Consider the following 15,846-nt stretch of genomic DNA (forward strand, 5'->3'; position numbering starts at 1 on the left):
TTTACCTATATCAATAGCCTCCATAGTTCTGTTATGTCTTTGAGCCCCTTTCAGCTCATTTTGAGCAGCTTTATCGCTGTTCACAGCTTTCGCTATTGAAGTAGCTCCTCCAGCTAGTGCTCCAGTGGCGCCTAAAGCAGCAAATAATGGAATTAATAAAGTAATCGCTCCACCAACTTTACTGGGAATAGGTAAAATACGTGGTATATTTATTTTACTTCTACCGCCAGCCTTTTTTAGAGCTTCTTTGGCTCCTTTTATAGCCGAACGAATAACTACAAGAGCTCGATTGTTAGGAACACTACTTTTCGAGGCTGCCTTAATAGTTTTATTCAATGTAACTGATGGTTTTTTAATTTTTCTACATTTCTTTCGTGCTTGGCGTTTTTAAAATCCTCTACCTCGTTTCTTACTACCTTTCTTCATATCAACACCCATACCAAGCTTACTTTTAATTTTCATAATGTTGGCTACAGTGAAGGCAGCTGCTTTCTCACCAAAACTGCTATCATTAACTAGTACTCTTTTCCAAGCTTTTTTAGCTAGAATTTCGTCAGCTTTATTTCTTGTCGCAATATCCTCCAGATTTTGCGCATAAGTGATATCGTATTCTTTACAAGCAACATCTAGTGGATTTTTATTAGGATCTTCACGTGCCAATCGTTTGTTCAATTTTGTACCAGGACCACAATATTGATATCCAGGTAAGTGAGCTTCAATAGGCAAGTTATTTATAACCTTGTTCACTACATCACCATCAGTCTTTCTTTTATAGTACGTGACCATAGTTCTTCGACAGACAGCATGTTAATGAAATAAAAGATATATAAGCAGACTTTTTATACCTAACAAACTCATTCATTGAGGTGTCGATGACGAGTAAACAACATGGATTTCAAAGAACAGCTTCTTAAGCTTCAAGTCATTAATTTCGATGGAGTGGTAGAGATGGAAAAACAAGAAAAAAGACATGGTGAACTATTGCCTAATAGTATCCGTGCCGTTTTCTGTGGGCCTATTAATTGCGGAAAAACTAATTGTTTATTAACATTAATCACTCATCCAAATGGTCTTAGATTTGAAAACGTATATGTCTACTCAAAATCCCTTAATGAGCCTAAGTATAAATTTTTGAAAGATTTATTAGAGCCTATTAATGGTAAGAATATTCTGCTTTTAGCAAGCATGAGACAGATGTTTCACCAGATAAAACACGACCAAATTCTATCATGATTTTTGACTATATAGCCACTGAGAATGAAGATAACGTAAGAGTATTCTTCTGTATGGGAAGACATAAAAAAGTAGATAGTTTCTATCTCTGTCAATCGGACAGCATCACGAAGCTTCTCATTCGAGATAATGTGAATTTACCTGTTTTGTTTAGACAAGATGACGTGAATATTAAGCACATTTACAATGATCATGTTAAATCAGATATGTCTTTTGAGAAGTTTAAAGCAATTTGTTCAAAATGTTGGAGAGACGATAATCATGGGTTTTGATTATGTACAGAAATAGACCAATAAATCATGGACGATATAGAAAGGGATTTGATTTTTTTACTATAAAATTAGCGGAGTGAGTGGACGAAGATTATTTAACTTTAGAAATTACAAGCGTAAACATAGCTGACTTTGAAAAAGAAAAGAAGGTGTTCGAGCAATTATCCATGGCTCGTGATGCCATAAGACGCAAGTATCAACTAATTAAATGCGGTAAAGCTGACTTAGAAAAGACATTGCATGAAACATTTAAACCTATGATTGATCCATTGAAGAAACTTGTAGAGGTAACTACTGATAAAAGTAACGCTACTATTGCTACTACTACTACTATTGCTGAACAGCCAACGAAAAAGAAAAATAAAATCGCGTTCGATAATGTTTTCAAGTCAGAAGTAGCAGCTGACACTCCCTACGAATCTATTTCAATAGCACTGCTAATGATTTAAATTCTACATTGTAACCGCTTGATACTATAGTTGAGTCTGCTATTTCTATTGATGATAAGACTGATGAATCATCACTTGATACAACTGCTATAAATTTGAACAAAAGTAGTTCAAATGTAACTACAGAACAGAGACAACAGTTATTGGATGATTCAATTGTAGGAAACTATGTTCTCTTATTGCTATGCAAGAAAATACATATGTCATAGGGAATTCTTCAATTTCCTTCCAAAACGATAACGTGACTGTGAATGATAAAGCATACAGCAAGACGCCTGGTTTAATGGAACTTCTTTTTCGGAAAGAACCTGATTCTAAATTAATCAGTTCATCGGATATTGAAAATTATATAAAAATTCTTGAAATCACTAACGCTCATCAAAAGAGATATGAAATAAAAAGAAGAATATCGCAATAAACATGTAAATAAATTCAAAAAGTATATTAGTCCAAATTTATCTTTGAGCAGTAGCGCTAAGAAGCGAAAATCGACTATTGATGGAAGAAGTCTTTTTCCTAACTATAAAATAGCTAGAAAAGAAACATTATTTGATTATGTATATTGGGATGATCCAAACGAGCTCGTTGATCGATTGAGATTGCTTATTGCCGAACAAACCGCCGGTAATTCTAGTCATGTTAATGAAATTCATTCAATTATTGAAGAATTACGTGAAGCTGGTTATATATATTAAGTGAATCCTAAATATTACTCAGTAATAAAATAAGTATTGATGTGTTTGGACGTATATTGAACAAAATGGAGGGTAATCGAGGTCCTCCTGGTGTAGGGTATAAAATCACAAAAGACGGACAATAAGACGTGAATGACAAAAGAATTTGTAATATAGCCGAGCCTCAGGAGAGTAAAGATGCTGTAAACCTACGAACGTTGGGAAAAACTAGTGAAGCTAACGTTATTACGCTTACGAGTACGATAAATGATCTTATAAAATCATTGAATACAATAAGATCAGAATAATAATGCATCGAGAAGTTATTAAACAGTTAGAAGATAATAATAATAATAATAATAATAATAATAATAATAATAATGCCGGGCTGGTCCAGTGAGTGGTAACACCTCACTGGGCAAATGCTAGCTTCCAACGTCCACGACGTGCCCGGTGGAAACGTTGTCCGTCGCGTCAATGCTCTGAGCAGCAACGCTATAACGGATACGGCCAAGAGGAAGATATGGCTCACAAATGACGCAAAAGATAATGGTATTCTGCCGATGTGTCCAACCATTAATCACTCATACACATACACACACACACACTACGCAAACACTCACACACACACGCCTTCTGGCAAACCGGAGAAGTGAATGCTCGGTGACCCTATAAACGGGTCTTACCGAAAAGCGAATGGTCGGGGACTCCTATAAACGAAGTCGCCCGAAAGCGAGAGAAGGGGATATCTCTAAACGGACTCTCCCCGTGAATGAAGCCCGGTTTCGCCTATGGGCACTCACGTACACGCACACACCACAGGGGGGAACACTGAACACACAGGGTAAACATACAGGGGGGGGGACCTCAGGGGCCGTGCGCTGTCCCAGCGCGGTTCGTGGAGTCGCGACCACGAGGGACCTTCAGCACAACGGGACAAAACCAACAATATGAATATGCACAATGAAAACATTGATGTACCTCAAGTGGTAACTCCTTCTCAGGAGGAATCCACCCCGGGTTCCGATCGGGTGAAAGCCCCGGTGGCCACGGGCAGCGGCACGGATTTTGAGGGCCGCACTTTGTGCACGGGAATGGGGGGAAAGACAGGAAAAAACGACAAGAAACTACTGAACATACCGAGACGACAGAGGACGGACAGTGGGTCAAGCGGCGGCAGCGGGGTGAGCTACGTCTCTGCCGCTGAGGGCCAAGAACCGACGACAGGACGAACACCGACAAGAACTAGTGATACACGAGACGTGACGGTACCGCTGCGGCGCATACAAGTGCCACCTGCGCGGAAAAACGAGGGCTCCGAAAAGCAGACCTCCAACACTGACGCCGACATGAAAGACGTGGACAATGACAACGGACATAAGACAGAAAACCTCCAGCTGTTTCGCACGCAGCTCAGGCGCATTGATGCCGCGCTCGAAAAGATGGAGGCACGGACTAAGATACAGAGAAATATTAGTACGGACATAACGACTAGTATGGCTGTAATAAAGGAGGCGGTGGAGATTGCATGGAGTGAATGCGACCGCCTAAATCCCCTCCTGGAGTCCGTAAACGACAGGAGGACAGAAAGACAGAAAAGAAAGAGGGAGGACACGGGGGCCAGCCCTGAGCAAGCCGTGGCCTATCAAAGGGTTGCGGACGAGTCAGGCTGGACCACGGTGAACTCCGCGAACAGAAAAAAGAGGAAGTCTAAACAGAAGACTAATGACCAAACGACGGAGACGACTTCCCTCAAACAGAAGACGCAACAGACTACCCCTGTGGTGGCGCTGGGCGCGCGGAGGGAGAGGCCACTAGCTTCGACATCCGCAGCGGCGACGCCTATCCACGGGAACAAACGGCCCGAGCTGGACAAGAACCGGCCCAGTGTGGGTGGTTCCCGCCGGAAGGGGGGGACCAACGTTATACTGGTACGGCCAAACGACGGACGAACGTACGCGGATACCCTGCGCAGACTAAAGACGGAGATTAATCCCGAGGGCTCTAAAGTGAGTATCTCGGGATATCGGAAGACTAAGGACGGAGGACTCCTCATGCGCTTTCGCTGTAACGCAGACGCAAGACGGAAGTTCCAGGAGAAACTCCAGGTTACTCTTGGAAATGAGGGTAATGTACGAGACATGACACACGGACAGACACTAGAGATACTAGACCTCGACTGTGTTACAGACACGAATGATGTACAGAACGCATTGAAACGAGAAACAGGACAAGATGCGGACTTTAAGATCCACATTTTCGGACCGAATAAACACGACGTTTGTATGGCAGTGTTCGAAGCAGACAGAGACACGGCCCACAAACTGCTCAAGAAGGGCAGAATTAAGATCGGCTGGGTCAACTGTCGGCTGAGAGAAAGATTGACGGTCCCGAGGTGCTACCGGTGCCTCGGATACGGACATAGACGAACGGACTGCACAGGACCTGACAGAGGACAGTGCTGTTGGAGGTGCGGGGGGACCGGCCATGTCGGGAGAGCCTGCCCCACCAAACAGCCGACGTGCTTCCTATGTTCCGAGGCGCGTGCAACGGAGAGGGCGCACGTCCCGGGAACGGGAGCGTGCGCGGCCTACCGGGCAGCGCTGGAGGAGTGCCGGAAGCAGACACGACAATGACAGGAATCTTACAAGGAAACCTGCGTAGGTGCGAGGCAGCCCAGCTGCTTATATCACAGACAGCGAAGGAACGAAACGTAGACATACTGATACTGAGCGAGCAACTGTGGGACTTACGAGAACAGGACGGCTGGTTCTCGAATACCCTCGGTACGTCGGCCATATGGGTCAAAGGCAAACCGGCTAGGAGAATACAAGCGTCTGGCAGGGGGGAAGATTACGCGTGGGTGAGGGTAGATTCCGTCACCTACGTTAGCGTATATTTGACCCCAAACTGCACGATGGCAGTGTACGAGGAAAAAGTCGGTAAGCTGGAAGACGCCCTCACAGGTCTCCCGGGTGACTTTGTCGTCGCGGGAGACATGAACGCGAGAGCGGTCGAGTGGGGTATGACAACGACGGACAAACGAGGAAGACTGCTTCTGGAAATGGCCGCAAGGCTTGATCTGGTAGTGGTCAACCAAGGGACGACAACGACCTATAGACGACCGGGCTTCGGATACTCAATACCCGATGTGACGATGACGTCAGACAGGATCTCGTCGCGGATAAGAGGATGGCGGGTGACCGAGGACTATACAGCCAGCGATCATCAGCACATCGTCTTTGAGGTGACAAATCAATCGACGAACATACGAAACGGACAAACTAGAGACAGGACTTCAACGTATTGGAACTTACGACGACAAGATAGAGAGCTGTTTGACAAACTGCTAAGGGAGGCACCGTTACCCGCCGAGTCTGTCCCGGCAGAGCTTGGTCTGCGGGAGCGTGCCGAATGGATAACGGACAAGACAACGGAACTGATAACGGAACTGTGCGACGCCACGATGACTCGACGCAAGGGCCGAACACACAAACGAGCAATGTACTGGTGGACGGACGAGATTGGCCTCCTCCGTGGGGAATGCATTGCCTGCCGCCGGAGGATGAACCGCGCACGGAAAAAGAGCAGACCAGACGCGGAAGAACTATCGACAGCGTACAAGATGGCACGTAAGAGACTGACCACTAAAATAAAGGACAGTAAAAACCGATGCGCTAGACAGTTGTGTGAAGAAGTGGAGCGGGACCCCTGGGGACTTGGCTACAAGATTGTGACCAAGAAATTGGGGGCCCTTGGCCCTTCTGAACCAAAAGACAAAGACACCATGAAAGCAATAGTAGATGGACTTTTCCCAAACCAACCAGAGACGGAAGAAATGACGAACGAACAAGAGACGACAGTGCCAGAGTTTGTCGGGGCAGAGCTTATTAAGGCTGTGTCCACGATCAAGCCTGGTAAGGCACCCGGACCAGACGGTATACCGGGAGAGATCCTCCAGCAGATCGTGAGCGTACGTCCAGGACTCCTCCTGGATAAGTATAACGCGGTCTTACGTGCGGGCATCTTTCCCAGACGATGGAAGACTGCTAGACTGGTTCTCCTGCATAAAGGAAAAGGAGAGCCGAATAGTCCGTCTTCCTATAGACCCCTGAGTCTTCTAGACACAGCGGGTAAACTTTACGAAGCGTTATTGAAACCAAGACTGACGAACGCGGTAACTGCAAACGGAGGACTTGCAGGAAACCAGTACGGATTCAGACGGGGCTGCTCAACTATAGGGGCGATTCGACAAGTGACCGACGCCTTTCGGCGGACGAGGCTCGTGTGCTACGGAGCGAGGCCAATAGTACTTCTCGCGACTCTTGATGTCAGGAATGCCTTCAACTCCGCTCGGTGGGGGGATATTCTGGAGGCCCTACAAACTTTCAGGGTTCCCGAATACCTGATGCGGGTGATGAGGGAGTACCTACACGACAGATGGATTCGATACGAGACGACCGACAGAACAGTGACCAGACGAATCACAGCAGGAGTCGCCCAAGGCTCAATCCTTGGACCCGACTTCTGGAACATACTGTACGACGCACTACTAAGACTACCGATGCCACCGGGGGTGGAGCTGGTTGCCTACGCCGATGATGTGGCTGTGGTGATAATAGCCCGTACCCCGGAGCTGGCGCAAATGCTTCTGAACCGCGCGATGTTACGAATCAATAGATGGATGACTGAACGCGGACTTAGCCTTGCCCTGGCCAAGACAGAACTCATCCTTCTGACGGGAAGCAGGATTAATACCCTGATTCCCATGACAGTCGGAGAGGTATCGCTGCGGACCAGTGGGGCGGTCGAGTATCTGGGGGTGACCCTAGATACGAAGATGACCTTCTGGCCGCACATACAACAGACAGCGAGGAAGGCGGCAGAGAGGACTTCCGCTCTCAGTCGTCTTATGGCAAATACATTTGGACCGAGACAATGGAAGAGACGACTACTGATGACAACGACCCACTCGATCATGCTCTACGGGGCGGAGGTGTCGGCCGACGCGTTGGGGGTCAAGAAATACTGCAAACGACTGACAAACGTACAAAGACAGGGAGCACTGAGGATAGCCTGCGCCTACAGGACAGTCTCGGCTGAGGCTGTCCTGGTGGTGGCGGGGGTTATCCCGATAAACATGCTCGCCAGAGAGCGGAAACGCGTGTACGAACGAAACAGCGACATGACCAGAACGGAAGCTGCCCAGGACGAAAGAACTAGGACGATGACGGACTGGAACAAACAATGGAGGATGAGCACGAACGGAGCATGGACTAGACGACTCATTGACGACCTGAGACCGTGGACGGAGAGGCAATTTAGGGAAGTGAATTTTTACCTGACCCAGTTTCTTACCGGCCACGGGTACTTCAGGAAATATCTGTTTGACAGAAACAAAGTTAACAGCGCCGACTGTAAATACTGTGGATACAAATGTGATGACGCAGAGCATACATTTTTCAAATGCTCACACTGGAACGACGAAAGGCAAAGACTGGAGACGACGCTTGGAAACATCACGCCCAACAACATTGTGGCAAAGATGCTACAAGACAAAGACTACTGGACGGTAACGGCAACGTACGTTGAGACTATCCTACGAGGGAAAAAGGCGGACGGTTGCCTGGAAGTCGAGTGTTAGACGAGAAGAATGCGGGAGTAAATGGTATGAACAAATGGATGAATGTGAATAAACGGACGTAACGAAACGATACAGGACCCGTGGACAACGAGAGGACTTGACGCGGTTCTCCAGCGGGAAGTAATGCTTACGCGGTTCCCCGCTGGAGAATGGTGTAGGTGGACTTTACTACTCTTCCCCGGATGGTTTACCCTCCGGTTGAAGAGAAGCGGGATTTGGGCGGTCAGCTGGTCTTCGACGACCCGGAGGCTCCTTGCGTTCGATTGATAGATCGCTTGAAACAGCCCGGTCTGAGAGGATCAGCGAGTCACGTCACACGGCGGGTGGGAGAGTGTAGGTGGGTAGCTTCGGTGAACTGCCGTCACACTCCAACCGTTATGGTCCATGAGGATTTATCCTGTTTTTTTTACCACCATAAAAAAAAAAAAAAAAAAAAAAAAAAAAAATAATAATAATAATAATAATAATAATAATAATAATAATAATAATAATAATAATAATAATAATAATAATAATAATAATAATAATAATAATCGTGGCTTGGAAGGAATTTTGGTGATGTGAATTTTCACGTCACCCAGCTCTTGACGGGCCACGGGTACTTTCGACGGTACCTCCACAATATGAACAGAGTACGAACACCCGACTGCAAGTATTGTAGACACGAACGAGACGACGCGGAACACACTTTTTTCGGGTGTGACCGCTGGACAAGACTCAGACGAGAACTAGAGACAACAGTTGGCAACATCACCCCCGATAACATTGTAGAGGTGATGCTGCATAAACCCGAATGGTGGCGTTTAGTCGCTACCTATACGGAAACTATACTAAGACGTAAGAACGTGGACGACTGTCTGAAGGACGACTGAGCAGACGGATTGACGCGACGTAACGACGCACGGTGAAACGATACGAACGAACGAACACAGACAGAACCCCCAGTCAGAAGTAATATCAACATAGTCCCTGGCTGGGGGAAGGACAACAAGAAGATGGCGGTTTAGTGGGTAGGCCTGTCTTGTTTTTGGGGAGTCCCACATACCTCCTTAGATATAAAGATTAAGGGGAATCCGCAAAAAGGATTCCGCAACTCCTTGTAAAAAAAAAAAAAAATAATAATAATAATAATAATAATAATGCCGGGCTGGTCCAGTGAGTGGTAACACCTCACTGGGCAAATGCTAGCTTTCAACGTCCACGACGTGCTTGGTGGAAACATTGTCCGTCGCGTCAATGCTCTGAGCAACAACGCCATAACGGACACGGCCAAGAGGAAGATATGGCTCACAAATGACGCAAAAGATAATGGTATTCTGCCGATGTGTCCAACCATTAATCACTTATACACATACACACACACTACGCAAACACTCACACCTTCTGGCAAACCGGGGAAGTGAATGCTCGGCGACCCTATAAACGGGTCTTACCGAAAAGCGAATGGTAGGGGACTCCTATAAACGGAGCCGCCCGAAAGCGAGTGAAGGGGATCTCTCTAAACGGGCTCTCCCCGTGAACGAAGCCCGGTTTTGCCCATGGGCACTTACATACACGCACACACCACAGGGGGGAACACTGAACACACAGGGGGGGGGGACCTCAAGGGCCGTGCGTTATCCCAGCGCGGTTCGTGGAGTTGCGACCACGAGGGACCTCTAGCATAACGGGACAGAAAACTATGTAAAATGCACAAAGAAAACATTGATTTACCTCAAGTGGTAATCCCTTCTCAGGGAGAATCCACCCCGGGTTCCGATCGGGTGAAAGCCCCGGTGGCCACGGGCAGCGGCAAGGATTTTGAGGGCCGCACCTTGTGCATGGCGAAGAGGAGGACCAAACGAAACGATACGAACAAAAATACATTGAACATACCAGAGCGATAGAGGGCAGACAGTGTATCAAGTGGCGGCAGCGGGGTGAGTTAGGCCTCCGCCACAGACAACCAAGAACAGACGTCAGGACGAACACCCACGACAAACAAAACACGTGACATGACTGAACTGCTAAGGCTAATACAAGAGACGGCGACAAAAATGGCCGAAGCATCAAACATACAAAAAAACATGAATATGACAGTGAAGACTGTAATCAAGACAATTCTCGAGACTGTGGACATTGCGCTGCACAAGCGGATGGACACAGCTCCGGAAGGACACCGACAAGACAGCAACAAGACAAACACGACGACGAACAACAACGCAGAGACGCCACAGACGAAACGGAAACGTTCGCTGACCGGAACCACGCCGGAGCCCTCACAAAAGAGGCCACCGACGACAGATTTGACCAAAGACTGGCAGACCGTTACACGGAAAAAGACAAAAAAGAAAACGGACGCAAGGAATCGACCTGACAAGGACAGACCGGCCCACCAGAAAAGGAGACTCGCTGTCCTCGTCAAACCGGGGACACACGCTTCGTGCTCCGATATCGTACGAAAAATTCGGACAACGATCGATCCGAAGGAGAGTCAGGTACAGGTGACGACCCTGAGGAAGACGAAGAATGATCTGTGCCTATTGAAGCTGCAGGTAGATGCAGACAAATCAGACGGACGCGACGTGTTTGAACGACAGATCCAGGAGGCCATCGGGGAAGCGGGCAGTGTCAGGGCTATGACTTCCAAGGTACAATTGGAGATCATGGATCTGGACTGCGTCGCGACTCCGGAAGACGTGACGGACGCGCTCAGACGAGAGTCTGGGCGAGACATAGATTTTCGGGTCCACATTTTCGGTCCTAACCGCGCTGAGCAGTATATGGCGGTCTGCGAAATGGAATCGCGGGAAGCCGAGGCGCTGCTCCGGCGCGGTCGGATCGAAATTGGCTGGGTGCACTGCCGCGTCCGAAAAAGACTGACGGTGACGAAATGTTACAAGTGCCTGGGCTTCAGCCACGTGAAGGCCGAATGTACGGGCAAGGACAGGACGAAATGCTGCCGCAAATGCGGCGCATCCGGACATTGCGCGAGGTAATGCAAAGGAGAACCGGTCTGCTCGCTGTGCTCCGAGGCCGGGCATGGGGATGTCGCCCACCTCGCCGGAAACGGCAGGTGTGCCGTGTTCCGGGCAGCGCTGGAGGAGTGCAGGAGGCGTGCCGGAAGACGGACAGAGTAGTACAAGGAAACCTGAACAGAAGTAGGACTGCAGACATACTCCTACCATAGATAGCCGACGAACATGACGCGGACATTCTGATCCTGTGTGAACCATACAGGACAAGGATGTCCCAGACATACATTACAAACAAGACAGAGACCACTGCTATCTGGGTAAGGGGCGCCGCTCAATTTAGAGTCTCCAACCGCGGAGTCTGGGCTACAGTCGGCACTGTCACTTATGTCAGCGTCTACCTGACACCCAACTGCACCGCGGCGGAGTTCGAAAGGAAGGCGACGCTGTTAGAAGACGGGATCAGGGACCTGCCCGGAGATGTCATCGTTGCGAGGGATCTCAATGCGAAAGCGATCCAGTGGGGAATGAACGAAACGAAACGACGCGGATAACTGCTGCTGGAAATGGCCGCAAGGTTGGACCTAGCAGTAGTAAATACGGGACACACGCCGACATACAGACGACCAGGGATTGGAGACTCCATCCTTGACGTGACGATGACGTCGGACAGAATCCTGCCACGGCTGAGGGGGTGGCGGGTGGTCGAGGACTATACAGCCAGCGACCATCAATACATCGTCTTCAAAGTGGCGGGACGAACAGAAACGAGACAAACGAGAATCCACCAACCCCCGCGGTGGAACCTTAACAAACTTGACTGACAAAAATTTTCGGAGGAGTTGATGGCGGCATCAGCCCCGGGGTCGAAGATTCCTCCTGAGCTAACGGGCCGGCAAAGAACGGAAAGACTGACAGACGAGACGGCGAAATTAATAAACAGCTTGTGCACCAGCACAATGCCGAAACGACGACAGATACAAAAAAGACGGCCACAATACTGGTGGACGGACGAAATAGCCGAGCTACGCAAGATATGCCTGGCAAATCGGCGACGTGCGACGAGGGCTGGAGGTGGACCCGAAAGGAAAAACCTTCAGGCCGCGTACAAAACAACACAAAAGACGCTGACGCGAGCAATACAAGACAGCAAGACGCGATGCTGGAGGAAGCTCTGCGAGTGGGTGAACGAGGATCCCTGGGGGACAGGATACAAAATTGTGACCGGCAAACTAGGGGTCCGAGTTGCACCCGAACTCAAAGATGCCGAAACAACAGGACGGATCGTTGACGAACTATTTCCGACGCATCCGATTCGGAAGAACGTGACGGACGACGCTGACGCATCGGCGCCCCCTGTCTTTGCCGCTGAGGATCTCATCAGAGCAGCGAATGCAATGAAGACGAGCAAGGCCCCGGGACCAGACGGAATACCGGCCGAGATTCTCCGGCTCGTGGCTCGTCTACGGCCGGAGATACTTCTCGACCTGTATAATACGTGCTTGACGACAGGAACGTTCAGCGATCGGTGGAAAGAGGCGAGGCTCGTTCTTATCCCAAAGCGTAAGGGCGACCCTGGCACGCCTTCGGCCTACCGACCGTTGAGTTTACTTGACATTACTGGTAAACTCTTTGAACAATTACTCAGACCGAGACTGACGGACGCGATACAGGCCGGAGGGGGTCTCTCAGATTTGCAATTCGGCTTCAGAAGGGGTCGGTCGACGACTGGAGCGATCCAAAAGGTGATTCTTTCCTGGAACTAGACAGACACTGCCATGCGGCACGACCCATTGTGCTGCTAGCGACGCTCGACATCAGAAATGCTTTTGACTCGGCCAAGTGGGTGGATATCTTGGAGGCGCTGAAAAACAACTTTCGGATCCCACCATACCTGGATCGGGTTGTGGAGGATTATCTGAGAAACAGACGAATAACGTACGAGACGATCGAAGGACAGGTAACGAGACAGGTCACCGCTTGGATGGTTCAGGGGTCGATACTGGGACCCGACTTTTGGAATGGTCTATACGATAGTCTGCTTCGGCTTGGAATGCCACTCGGAGTGACTCTCGTCGCCTACGCTGATGACGTGGCGGCGGTGATTACGGAGAGATCTCCCGAGCTGGCGCAGCTGACGTTGAACCAGACCATGAGACGAGTCGGACGATGGATGACAGAACACGGACTGCAACTCGCAACAGAAAAGACAGAACTTATGCTTCTCACGAGAAGACGCATACAGACGATACTACTCATGAGAGTGGGTACATACGAAACGGAGACAAAGGGGGAAGTCAAGTACCTTGGGGTAACCCTCGATATATATACGAAGATGACCTTCTGGCCTCACATACAGAAGACAGCCCGAAAAGCGGCAGAGAGGATAGCATCCTTGAGCCGCCTGATGGCAAACACGGCGGGACCGAGATCGGGAAAACGACGACTGTTAATGGCGACAGCTCACTCGATCCTTCTATACGGCGCGGAAATATGGGCAGACTCCCCGAAGACAAAAAAATACTGTAAGACAATGATGATGGTACAGAGACAGGGAGCACTGCGAATCGCTTGCTCCTACCGAACAGTCTCTGCGCAGGCTGTTTTGGTGGTGGCTGGCGTAATACCCGTGGATCTTTTGGCCTTTGAGCGCAAAAGGATCTACGGGAGCAGCGCGGACATAGGACGAAAGAACGCGGCAATCGCTGAACGCGACAGGACAATTGACATTTGGCAAGGCCGGTGGACAGAGAAACGAGGTGGTAACTGGACGAGACGATTGATACGGGACTTGAGGCTGTGGCTCGGAAGGAAATTTGGTGATGTAAATTTCTACGTCACCCAGCTCTTGACGGGCCACAGGTACTTCCGGCAGTACCTCTACAATATGAACAGACTACGAACACCCGATTGTAAGTACTGTGGACACGAACGAGACGATGCGAAACACACGTTTTTCGCGTGTGACCGCTGGACAAGACTCAGACAGGAACTGGAAGAAACGGTCGGCAGCATCACCCCCGATAACATCGTGTCTCTCATGTTGCATGAACCCTAATGGTGGCGCTTAGTCGCTACCTATACGGAAACTATACTGAGACGTAAGAACGCGGACGGCTGCCTGACAGATGACTGAGCAGACGAAGTGACGCAACGTAACAAGACACGGAGAAACGACACGAACGGACGAACACAGACAGAACCTCCAGTCAGAAGTAATATCAACATAGTCTCTGGCTGGGCGAAGGACACCAAGGAGATGGCGGTTTAGTGGGTAGGCCTAATAGGGGAGTCCCACATAACCCCTCAGTCAGAAAGACTAAAGGGAATCTGCAAAAAGGATTCCGCAACTCCTTGTAAAAAAAAAAAATCATAATAATAATAATAATAATAATAAGGATGTGATGTTCGTATCACTAGCTAATGAGTAAGAATTTGTTTCTAATAATTTTACTCTACTTGTCGATAAAATAAGTACAATGTTTCAGGGAAAGTCAGACGATACCCTACTTTCTTATGGTACGAATTGTCCCATAAGCAGAACTAAAGTCTTTCTTGGATAGGATATAATTCGGCCCAAGTTTCTTATAGCGCGAGATGTTCTATAAGTCGAGCTCGAATTATAAGGAAGGAATAGTCTTGCTCAGTTAATCACAATGAGAGAAAGAACTTAGGTATTAGCCAAGTTTATTCAGACTCATGCGCTCACCTTGCAAGGCTAGAAGTGAATGCTAGCCTGTGCAAAGGTGGGCGTATTTATACACAGATTTTCCCGCTTATTTTTGCAGGAGAGATGTCATCGAAGATTCGAGAAACATTCGCGAATTTTGAGAAATGAGTTTTCTTAATTTACAAGTAAATAACCATTAATAGTAAGCTTTTAACACATGTAAACTTTACAGAATTTGTTATTTGTTGATTTTATACAATATCCAATTATCGCAAATAGTGTCGTCAAAAGTTATTAACTAATAAAGTTAATTAACGTGATATTACAATATTTAAAATAAAATAGAAAATTATTAAATTTTTATATAACTTTATAGTTGATTAATTTCGAAAGTATTTTATAGAAAGAAATATTTAAATTAGTTAATAACATTTGAATTATAACTAATTTTTCATATTTGTAACGGTTTTTTTCTAATCTTATAACTCAATTATTAGATTAATTATCTAAGATTCATAATTCATAAAGTTATCATTATTAAGTATAAAATTAATGCTTTTGTTTTATATACAACTTATTGTTTAAATAAATTATTAATTGTTTATTTATTAATATCAGTTATTATTCAGCTGTTATTAATGAAACCAATTCTTACTCATGTTCTATACTTATTCATTTTGCATATGGATTATATACATTTTTCTAATATTTCATATTTTTAGCGTAATAAATAAATCAACTTTGCATATTGAAATTCATTATTATTCAATAATTAAATACAATTTGTGTTATTATATTCTGAATCTATGTACTAAAATCTATATAATAAATGCTTTGTTATATTAAAATTATCTCTAATTAACATATTTTTCTTAATATCAAAAATCATTATATCTATATCTATTACTTTGTGACGTTACGCTATTTATTTTGATTATGAAATGAATACA

At 47.0% G+C, this 15,846-nt stretch overlaps 2 protein-coding genes across 2 annotated transcripts in view; one reads left to right on the forward strand and one right to left on the reverse strand.

Annotated features, from left to right (window-relative positions):
* LOC131675463 (beta-alanyl-bioamine nonribosomal peptide synthetase ebony) overlaps window positions 1-15,846 on the reverse strand; it is a 964,295-nt gene that overhangs the window by 425,981 nt on the left and 522,468 nt on the right. The window lies entirely within an intron of this gene.
* LOC131675466 (uncharacterized) lies at window positions 5,017-6,130 on the forward strand. Its single transcript, XM_058954453.1, has 2 exons — window positions 5,017-5,875; window positions 5,959-6,130. The coding sequence occupies exons 1-2, from the start codon at window positions 5,159-5,161 to the stop codon at window positions 5,968-5,970; spliced, it is 729 nt and encodes a 242-aa protein (XP_058810436.1). The 5' UTR covers window positions 5,017-5,158; the 3' UTR covers window positions 5,971-6,130.

Source organism: Phymastichus coffea, unplaced genomic scaffold (genome assembly GCF_024137745.1).
Source record: "Phymastichus coffea isolate CEN01 unplaced genomic scaffold, Cenicafe_Pcof_1.1 PCOF00001, whole genome shotgun sequence".
Taxonomy (NCBI): Eukaryota; Metazoa; Arthropoda; class Insecta; order Hymenoptera; family Eulophidae; genus Phymastichus; species Phymastichus coffea.

Bases quoted from the DNA above. Each gene is read 5' to 3' on its own strand.
- LOC131675466 (XM_058954453.1), top strand. From the start codon at position 5,159: ATGTTCCGAGGCGCGTGCAACGGAGAGGGCGCACGTCCCGGGAACGGG.